The sequence below is a fragment of the Quercus lobata genome, chromosome 11, assembly GCF_001633185.2.
Source record: "Quercus lobata isolate SW786 chromosome 11, ValleyOak3.0 Primary Assembly, whole genome shotgun sequence".
NCBI lineage: Eukaryota > Viridiplantae > Streptophyta > Magnoliopsida > Fagales > Fagaceae > Quercus > Quercus lobata.
In genome coordinates, this window is record NC_044914.1 from 42,134,321 (window position 1) to 42,143,972 (window position 9,652).

The 9,652-nt window shown below is 36.8% G+C and overlaps 1 protein-coding gene across 1 annotated transcript; it reads left to right on the plus strand.

The window, feature by feature from the left end:
- The first annotated feature begins 1,200 nt into the window (after window positions 1–1,200).
- LOC115966910 (4-hydroxy-3-methylbut-2-enyl diphosphate reductase, chloroplastic-like) lies at window positions 1,201–4,666 on the plus strand. The gene is made up of 11 exons (XM_031086040.1): window positions 1,201–1,228; window positions 1,324–1,582; window positions 1,938–2,169; window positions 2,548–2,727; window positions 2,826–2,957; window positions 3,083–3,157; window positions 3,248–3,353; window positions 3,462–3,556; window positions 3,907–4,092; window positions 4,233–4,319; window positions 4,479–4,666. The coding sequence occupies exons 1-11, from the start codon at window positions 1,201–1,203 to the stop codon at window positions 4,542–4,544; spliced, it is 1,446 nt and encodes a 481-aa protein (XP_030941900.1). The 3' UTR covers window positions 4,545–4,666.
- The last annotated feature ends 4,986 nt before the right edge of the window (window positions 4,667–9,652 follow it).

The window sequence follows — 9,652 nt, forward strand, 5'->3', positions numbered from 1 at the left end:
TCAGAAACTAGAAGGAAAATGCATTGGGTTGGATGGCGTAAAGTGGCAAGGCCGAAAGAGGAGGGTGGGCTTGGATTACAGTCAGCAAGGGGAAGGAATACAGCCCTCCTTGCAAAGCTAAACTGGCGGTTTCACATTGAAAAAGATGCCAAGTGGGCCTTGGTTCTAAGAAACAAATATTGCAATGCTAGAAGAGTCAATGCCATAAATGTGGACAGGTTGCCTTGCTCTACGACTTGGAAAGCCATGAAGAAAGGTATGGACTCCTTTGCTAAAGGTAGTATGTGGACGATTGGGAGAGAGAGCAACTTAAGCTTTTGGCACGGCAACTGGACACCAAAAGGGCCTCTTTGCCACTGATTCATGGCCCTCTAAGCCGAGAAGGGCAGCAGTTGAAGGTGAAGGATGTTGTGGCAGAATTGGGATGGGATTGGTATCGGCTTCAATTTCATGTTTCTACAGAGATAAAGGCCATGATTCAAGCAACTGCAGTTTCAATCACAAACCGGGGAGGTGATAAGCTAGTCTGGAGTGGCAATCCTAGAGGGTCATTTGACTTGAAGAGTGCTTATTCCACCACATTAGATGTTGAATCTGCTTCCCCAATTAAATGTGGCTGGATATGGAAAATTGATTCGCTCCCTAGAATCAAAAATTTCCTATGGCAATGTGCCCATGATAGTATTGGTGTCAAAGGCTGTTTGGTGAGAAGAGGAGTAGGGGAAGATGATAAATGTCCTGTTTGCCACTTACAATCTGAATCAGTTCTTCATGCTCTTAGGGACTGTCCAAGGGTCATGGCTGTGTGGATTCAGCTAGGGGTGGAGGCTCGGAATCAGGGATTTTGGAATTCCAACCTCCAAGACTAGCTGAGAACAAATGGGGAAGCAAACAACAATTCTATTCAGGACAAGCCTCATTGGAGGTTACTTTTCCCCTTTGCAGTATGGTTAATATGGAAGAGCAGGAACCAATTGGTTTTTAATGGGATAAACCCAAATCCGAATCTGCCATCAGTCATTAACAGTCAAGTTGTGGATTTCATGCATTGTGTTCCGTCGCCTAGGCAGTCCACTCAAAGCGTAATAAGGAGGGTTCGGTGGGAGAGACCTCCAAGTGGTTGGAAAAAATTGAATACTGATGGTTCATGTATTGGCAACTCTAGGAGATCCAGATGTGGAGGAGCTGTGAGGGATGAACATGGAGAATGGATTGCTGGTTTCTCCAGGTATATTGGGACTTGAAGTAGCATTGTAGCAGAAATGTGGGGGCTGAGGGATGGGCTAGTCTTATGTAAAAATCTGAATATTCAATGCTTGGTAGTTGAGCTGGATGCTAGTATGATTGTGGAGGTCTTGAACAAACCAGATTATGCAAACAATATAATCTCCCCTATCCTTGATGACTGTAAGCAGATGTTGACTCAGTTCCAGCAAGTTCAGATTCGTCATTGCTTTCGGCAAGCTAATTGTTGCGCAGATATGATGGCAAGGAAGGGAGCTGAACAGCAATTAGATTATTGTGCTTTTAGTAGTCCGCCTGTGGACGTGTTAGAAATCTTTAGGAAAGACTTGGATGGCAGGTATTGTAATAGGCTCTGTCCTGAGGGAGCTGTGCGTGTTTAGTTTGTTTTAATGAATCAGCTTTTAACCAAAATAAATAAATAAAGGTGAGATTCCTGATTATTATGACAGGCATCAATATGTAAATTGTAATCATAGCCTGATTAGTATGACCAACTATAACACTATTATGAACCTTGATAAAAATTCAGGTATATAATTACAAGTTTTGAAACATATACAGCAAACCTCTATCAAGTAAAGAAATTTGACCTGTGAATATGATAGACAACTTATGCAAGTTGTGAGCATTAGAGCCCCAAATCCAGCATAATTTGGCACGCCGGGATCAATCTCAGAAAAAAACATCTTTAGTTCCTGTGCTAATATTTTTGTGTGGGAAATTTCAGGTGATATCATAAAGACTTTGAAGGAGAATGGATATGAGTATAAATGGGGAAATGTTACTGTGAAATTGGTGGAAGCGTATGGCTTTTGCTGGGCTGTTGAGCGGGCTGTTCAGATTGCTTATGAGGCGAGGAAACAGTTTCCGGATGAGAGGATTTGGGTCGCCAATGAGATTATTCATAACCCAACTGTTAATAAGGTCTTTCAATCTTATACTTGGCCTTCAAACGCTTGAATTTGAAAGGAACTTGCCCAGTTTTGGTTTCTTTTTGCTGTTTTCTGATGCTGAATTTTGAGAAAAATGGAAGTAGTCAACTGTGGTTATATGACTTTTGAAACTACTGATGTTTTATATATAGCTGATAATTATGTTAGTCATGAATTTACCACTTTACCGACTGCATAATAAGAGACTCTTTTAAGAAAATAGTCCTTTCTCTAGCCCCTTCAGGGAATTTCCTTAAGTTTGGATATTGTGTAATATGTTGCGAAGAAGTTCCTCATTGGTTTATATGGTATTTGTTCTATATTTGGTTTTAACTAATTTTGCTTATGAAGTTTTAAATCTTTATCACAGCGTTTGGAGGAGATGGAAGTGCAGAATATTCCCCTTGAGGAAGGGAAGAAGCAATTTGAAGTTGTTGATAAGGGTGATGTTGTTATTTTGCCTGCTTTTGGAGCTGCAGTGGATGAGATGTTGACTTTGAGTGACAAAAATGTACAAATTGTTGATACAACTTGCCCATGGGTGTCTAAGGTACCTTTTGCAGATATTGGCCTCTGTTTTGTCATGCATTTAAAAAAAAATAGTATTCCTTTTTATATTCAGACGATACTTAATAAATTTATGTGAAGGTCTGGAATACTGTTGAGAAGCACAAGAAAGGAGATTACACCTCAATTTTTCATGGTAAATATGCTCATGAGGAAACAGTAGCAACTGCATCTTTTGCTGGGAAGTATATTATTGTCAAGAATATGACGGAGGTATGTCCTAGATGCAGATAATAATTTACTCTGTTTTATTATATTTCGTTGTTTTTGGTGTAGAACTGTACATACATTTTTGTCCAAGAAATATGCTTTTACTATGAACTTTTTAATGAATGCAGGCAATGTATGTGTGTGACTACATTCTTGGGGGTGAACTTAATGGATCTAGCTCAACCAAAGAGGAATTTCTAAAGGTAAAGATTTTTGTTTCTGATTTGGGCTTTAATGTCAACTACTTTTGGTTTAATGCAAGGTTTTAGTGATAATCATTGGCTTGCCTGCAGAAATTTAAATATGCAGTTTCAAAGGAGTTTGATCCAGATAGTGACCTGGTAAAGCTTGGCATTGCAAATCAGACAACAATGCTCAAGGGAGAAACAGAAGAGATTGGTTAGTTATGCACTTAAACTATTTCAGTTTCTATTTTTACAAGTTGTTACTTGTGATATTTTTATATAGTTTTCACTTACCCAAAAAGAGGAAAAAATCATTTGACAGGTAAATTAGTAGAAAGGACAATGATGCGCAAGTATGGAGTGGAAAATGTTAATGAGCACTTCTTAAGCTTCAATACCATTTGTGATGCTACTCAAGTAATTTTCTCCTTTCTTGGTGCATGGTATTGCTTTTCCATTAAAATTATATTAAAATGTTGTGTTCAACAATTTTAAGAATATGTAATCTTTCTTCGTATGATCATCTTCACCTTATCCTCCTTGTTGGCTGTACTAAAATACAATCAAGGAAGAGAGAAGATGTTCTCCTAACACCCATTAGCAGCCCTTCATCTACCCACTCATATGCCCTTGTGTAGCGTAACCAACTTGCATTTTAGCCAAAAGCTAATCTGCCTTGAGACAGCTGCCACCCAATATGTTTATGTCCAGGCTTTCTGATTTTTCAGGTGGACTTCAACTAATTTAGTAATTTGTTTCATTGTCAGGAGCGCCAAGATGCAATGTACAAGCTGGTAGAGGAAAAGTTAGATCTAATGTTGGTGATTGGTGGGTGGAACTCAAGCAACACCTCGCACCTACAAGAGATTGCAGAAGAACGTGGAATCCCCTCATACTGGATTGACAGTGAGAAGAGAATAGGTCCTGGCAACAAAATTGCATATAAGCTGAATGTGAGTATGAATGCATAGAGGTCCAATGTTTCAATTGATATTAAATTTCAAATCTTTTTCCCATTTTCTTTCTCTTCCCCCCCACCCCCGTTTTCTCTAAATACTTGTCTTTGAATTGTTTCAATGTGACTTTGCAATAGCATGGGGAGTTGGTTGAGAAAGAAAACTTTCTACCAGAGGGTCCCATAACAATTGGTGTAACATCTGGTGCCTCTACTCCAGATAAGGTAATTTTATTACAGTAGAAGAATGTTTTTTTTTTTTTTTTACCATGGCAATCCTTTGTCATAAGCTAGGGTAACTCCCAGCCATTATATGCCATGCTGAATTTTTAATGATATTGGCTATAGAAGTGATATAATAATGTCCTTTTGGATTTTAACTAGGTTGTTGAGGATGCCCTTATCAAAGTGTTTGACATCAAACGTGAAGAGGCCTTGCAACTTGTGTAATTAGTTTAGCTTCAGATGTATACATTTGCCAGAGCATCAGTGTAACCATACAACTAAACAGGAGTATAATTGAAGAATCTATGTTATGCAGTCCCAATGTACCATCAAATTTTTATGTTGTATTGGAAGTTATGGTTATTATGGCTATCATGTTTTGAATTTCTTAATTAAAATGCTTAGTGACCCAAAATTTTTCAAAACTACTGAGGTGGTATGTTGTGATTGGTGCACAATGAACATGATGTCAGTCAGTGGTGAGCCATGTAAAAATGATTTTGTAATACTCACCTCAGCAACTTGCAAAATAAGTTGTGAAAAAAGCCTCTAGCATTACTTGCGTACATGATATCTAGAGGTAATTATGTTTTCAAGTTGATTCTTTGAAGACGTTTACTGGAAAGGGAGTGTAGGGAATTGGTGAATTTGTCATCTGTTTGACAGTGAAGTCTGCTTCTTGGTCTGCTCGAAACTTCTGTTCAGTTTACCTACTTTTCACTTGGTGTAAACAATATGTCCAAGTTGCTTTCTGATCAATTGAACTTTTCGAAAAAAAAATGTACGAAAACTAGTTCAATTGATAGTTCTAGCAATCTAGCCAAGATACAGCTGTTCATGAGAAACATCTCAATGGAAAGAGAGAGATCAAATTGTAGTACAGCGAAGTAGTTGAAAATAACCAAATCCTTGAAAATCAGTCACTAATGGTGTCCTGACTTTAATTTCTTTGGTCTATATAATTTTGCCCCACATATGATGGAAAGTGAAGTAATTTTTCTGGGGATGTTAGTGCACTTCCACGTGCGCGCAGGAATATAGGAATGAGTCTATCTTACCGCACATTTTGATATAACTTTTACATTTGTCAAGATTGAATTCCATTACTTACCCAGGTACTAATGAAAATTAATTCAATCACTACTTGGCTTCTGTACTATTTATGGCAAAATGTGCATTAAGAGTGTTTCCCTAGACTTTTAGGAATATAATATTAATGTAATCACCGGTCCACTTTGATCTATTTTGATTCACTTTGGTCCATTCGGTTCATTTTGGTCCAGACAATCTGGTTATGGACTTATGTGTTGCTGGCTAACACCCTTCACCTCATGTTGTAAAGGTCTATAAGATGTTTTGAACATTTTTTGTTCTCCAAAGCTGTTAATTACTTCAATGGAGATGACATTTGTCTGTCCATAATATTGTATATTTTTATTTATCAAATTGTTAAATAAATTAGAGGATTATTTTATTGGTTCTGTCTCCCTTTGGGTTTAAAACTATTAATTAATCACTAGATATAATCGACAAATATTTTCAAAGACAAAGATCCCTATTTTGTGAACGAGAGGCCCTAAAATTGTTAAATGAGGAGCCCATTGGGTTTTTTTTTTTTTTTTTGATGATCAACCCATTGGGTTTAGTTTTTTTTTTTTTTTTTTGAGAAGCAAATTGAATCGACTATTATTAATATGTAAGGTTAGCCGGCGTCGGCTAAGAGTTCAGGTAAAATGTGGGATGGAATCTCCTCCATCCAAACTACTAAACCGCTAACATGTCTAGCATGTCTAGCAAGGCTATGTGCTACAGAATTCCTATTTCTTCTAACATGAGAAATTCTAAAACTGAGAAAAGATTCTGCATGCAATTTTATCTCCTCAATGAGGTTACCATAGGAGGCTAGGGACTGCTCCACCGCTTGAATTGCTCTGTTGATGATCTCCGAATCACCCTCTAAGATTACCGTGCTAAGGCTGAGCTCCCTAGCAAACATGATGGCTCTTCTTGCAGCTGCTGCCTCCACGTCTGCCACTGTCTGAGGAAGAGGAATGTTCTCTGCTAGTGAGGCAAGAACTTCTCCCATACTGTCACGGACCACAACTCCCAAACCTGCACTGTTTGAGTCCCGAAACACTGCTCCGTCATAGTTAATCTTCAGGAATGGACTTCGTGGGGGAGACCAGTTCATTGCTGTGTGGCGATTTGTCATCTCAGTAGCTGTCTTCGCTGGTTGCACCCGACTGTAATCTTGCAACTGCTGTCGAGCACCGGCAACTATAAACCAGTTCATTGGGTTTAGTTTATTATATTATTGTTACCGAATATGCATCTCCTATCCTGTGTTGTTAACTTATACTATGGAATCTTTGTTTCTCTATCTTCCTATAATGTAGATCTATAATTGGTGACTTTCTCTATTATGATTTCCTTTATGGAGATATGCGACATTTCACAGTAACTTTTTGTGTATATATGTTACTTTTTGTTATATGTTTGGTACCAAAAGGAACATATGGTTTGTCTTCTAGGTGGTGTTTGGGTTATTTGTTGTGGATGGGTTGTTGGGTTTTTGGAGGTAGGGATGGCAATGGGGCGGGGCGAGTCTAAAGGATGAGGTCTTTGCCCTGCCCGCAAGATTTTATCTTGCCCTATCCCCGCCTCATATGATGGGGAAAATTTTCTTACCCCATTCCTACCCCTTGGGGTCCCGCAAAGCTCCGCCCCACTCCATAAAACTCTATTTTTTGTTAATTTACCCTATAACTAGTACAAAATTTTTAATGAAACCTATTTCATTAATAAAAATATACTTGAAATTACAACTAAATTTATCCCATCAAATCAAATTAATTTTTAGAAAAAACTGAATAATATATCCAAACGTTTAACAAGACAATCATTGAAAAAAAAAAAAAAAAAACACTCATAGTATAACACATGACAAAATAAAGGCTAATATTAATATGTTAGTTTAAATAGTAAGGTTTTAGGGTATGAAAAATTTATAATTATAACCCTTAGCAACGTGGGGTGGGGTGAATCTAAAAAGTCTAGACCCATTCCCGCCCCACCCCGTGATGTGGGACTAAAATCTTGCCCCATCCCCACCTCACCACCTTTGTGGGATGGGAAAAACCTGCGTGGGGCGAAGCAGGGAGGCACGGGTTAAGTGAGGTAGGAAAAAATTGTCATCCCTATTTGGAAGGTCTTGGTGGGCCATGGGTGCTTGGATTTATCGACAGTAATTGTAGATCTCTATTTATGGGTTGTCCAATTCGGCACTTAGTTTTATGACTTCATTCATCAACAATTTTTCTCTGCTTTTGATGATAGTTGTTTAGGTTACTTTCAGTTTCTAATGGACAACAAAGTATTCTTTTTTTTTTTTTTTTTTTGGTTGAATGACAACAATGTATTTTTAGATTAGCAACCTTTTTACTTTTTATTGGTGTAATGACCCAAGGAAAAGCGCTACCCACATTTGCGCTATACCTCAAAAGGACTAGTCACAATTAAGGTTCTTTGTAGTTGTTAATAAAACTCAGTTCAACCCAGTAAATACCCGATATGGGACTCATCACACACCCACACACATCACATAATCAATCAAATTGGGGCATCACAATTTGTATGTAACAACCCAAGGAAAAGCACTAACCACATCTGTGCTATACCTTAAAAGGACTAGTCACAATTGAGGCTCCTTGCAGTCATTAATAAAACACAATTCAACCCAATAAATATCCGATGTGGGACTCATCACACACCCATACACATCACATAATCAATCAAATTGGGATATCACAATCTCCCCCACTTAAATCCCTAATGTCCTCGTTAGGGCCCACTTTGTGGGGTAGTGTCTCCGAGCCCACACAAGGTTACCAGGCCGGTTCTGATACCATATGTAACAATCCAAGGAAAAGCGCTAGCCACATTTGCGTTATACATCAAAAGGACTAGTCACAATTGAGGCTCTTTGCAGTTATTAATAAAGCCCAGCTCAACCCAGTAAATATCTGATGTGGGACTCATCACACACCCACACACATCACATAATCAATCAAATTGGGATATCACAATTGGATTGCTGTGATTGATGTTGTAGATCTCGCAGTATCGATGGGGTAACAACCTTATAGTAGTAGCAGTAGTTGTTGTTTTTTTTGTTTTTTTGTTTTTTTATTTATTTTTATATAGATAGAAATCATAATTTAGTATAATCTAAGTGTATATGTGAATGAAGTTCTTTTTTGAAGACTTAAATCAAGTTTCTTGCTTTTTCTCCAAAAAAAAAAAAATCCCAATTCTTGCGTTCCACTCTATAAAAACTTATACTAATCAAGTCTATAAAAAAAAAAAAATTTATTTGAGTTTTTTTTTTTTTTTTTTTTTTTTTTGAGAACCAATTTACTTGAGTTGGCTTTCTTTGTTATGAAGATTGTGGTGAGCAATTAATTGGCTTTTATTATAGTAGTAGTAGTCGTTGTTGTTTTGTTATTATTTTTTATTTTTTATATAGATAGAAATCATAATTTTGTATAATCTAAGTACATATTTGCATGAAGTTCTCTTTTGAAGACTTAAATCTTGTTTCTTGCTTTTTCTCCACACACACACACACACAAAAAAAAAAAAAAATCCTAGCTCTTGCCTTCCACTCTACAAAAAACTTATACTAATCAGGTCTATAAAAAAAAAAATAATAATAAATAATTTAGTTGGTTTTCTTTGTTATGAAGATTGTGGTGAGCAATTAATTGGCTTTTATTATGCCACTATAGAAACTAAATTGAAGGTGATTTATCGGAAATTCTCAAATCCTAATATAGTGTTACTTATACTTGTGGAGTGACCATTACACTAAGGGTATGTAGTGGTGTGGTATTGCTCTTTTCACACTAACATTATCATGGAGGCTTAATCTAAATCATGCCTATTTTTTAGCGTTTTGAACATATAATAGACACTCACAATATTGTGCAGTATAATCATCCATCTAAAATTTTGTGCTACAATAAGTCACTAACGCTTTGAGAGAGATATTGTTATTTGAGAGAGATAGAGTATTTGAGTATGCTTATTTTGAAGGAATTTTGTTTTGCAATGCTCTAATGATAAACTAAGTGACTAATGCTTTGTTTGTTTTAAGGTAAAATATTTGCAAAGGTAAAATATTTTTTATGAGAAAGAAATAACTAAATTTTTGATAATTTTTTTATATATTTCCTAGTATTAAGGTATGTTTGGTTGGGTGGATTTTGGGAGGATGGAAAAAAAAAAATGACTTGGAGACTTGTATCAAAACTCTTCAAAAAGGCAAGTTGTTT

Excerpts from the sequence above, each read along its gene's own strand:
- LOC115966910 (XM_031086040.1), top strand. The coding sequence starts at position 1,201 with ATGGAGAATGGATTGCTGGTTTCTCCAG. Across the intron at positions 2,728-2,825 it reads CTTGCCCATGGGTGTCTAAG|GTCTGGAATACTGTTGAGAA; the intron begins GTACCTTTTGCA and ends ATTTATGTGAAG. Across the intron at positions 3,354-3,461 it reads GGGAGAAACAGAAGAGATTG|GTAAATTAGTAGAAAGGACA; the intron begins GTTAGTTATGCA and ends ATCATTTGACAG.